This window comes from Penaeus monodon, chromosome 21, assembly GCF_015228065.2.
Source record: "Penaeus monodon isolate SGIC_2016 chromosome 21, NSTDA_Pmon_1, whole genome shotgun sequence".
Lineage (NCBI taxonomy): Eukaryota > Metazoa > Arthropoda > Malacostraca > Decapoda > Penaeidae > Penaeus > Penaeus monodon.
This window is the reverse complement of record NC_051406.1, coordinates 45,909,511-45,909,721: the sequence shown is the minus strand read 5'-3', so window position 1 is coordinate 45,909,721 and position 211 is coordinate 45,909,511. Positions and strand designations below refer to the sequence as shown.

General features: G+C 35.5%; 1 protein-coding gene across 1 annotated transcript in view; it reads left to right on the top strand.

The window, feature by feature from the left end:
* The window catches only part of LOC119586539 (transmembrane GTPase Marf-like), a gene marked incomplete in the record, with an annotated part of 29,803 nt that overhangs the window by 19,860 nt on the left and 9,732 nt on the right, over nt 1–211 (top strand). The window contains 1 exon segment of the mRNA XM_037935295.1: nt 8–146. Within this exon segment, the coding sequence (XP_037791223.1) occupies nt 8–146 (139 nt within the window).

Genomic DNA, 211 nt, shown 5'->3' with positions numbered 1-211 from the left:
TCCACAGCCTCAGGGTACCCAGATGGATTTACAAGTCGTTATTTTGAATTTCAAGACTTTGAAAGAAAATTTGAGGAATGCATCTCAAAGACAGCAGTTATCACCAAATTTGAGCAGCACACACAGCGGGGAAAGAGTATTTCAGGGTAAGACCTCAGCTAATATATTTTATATATTAGAACTACTTACATTATTAGACATCCATTTATTT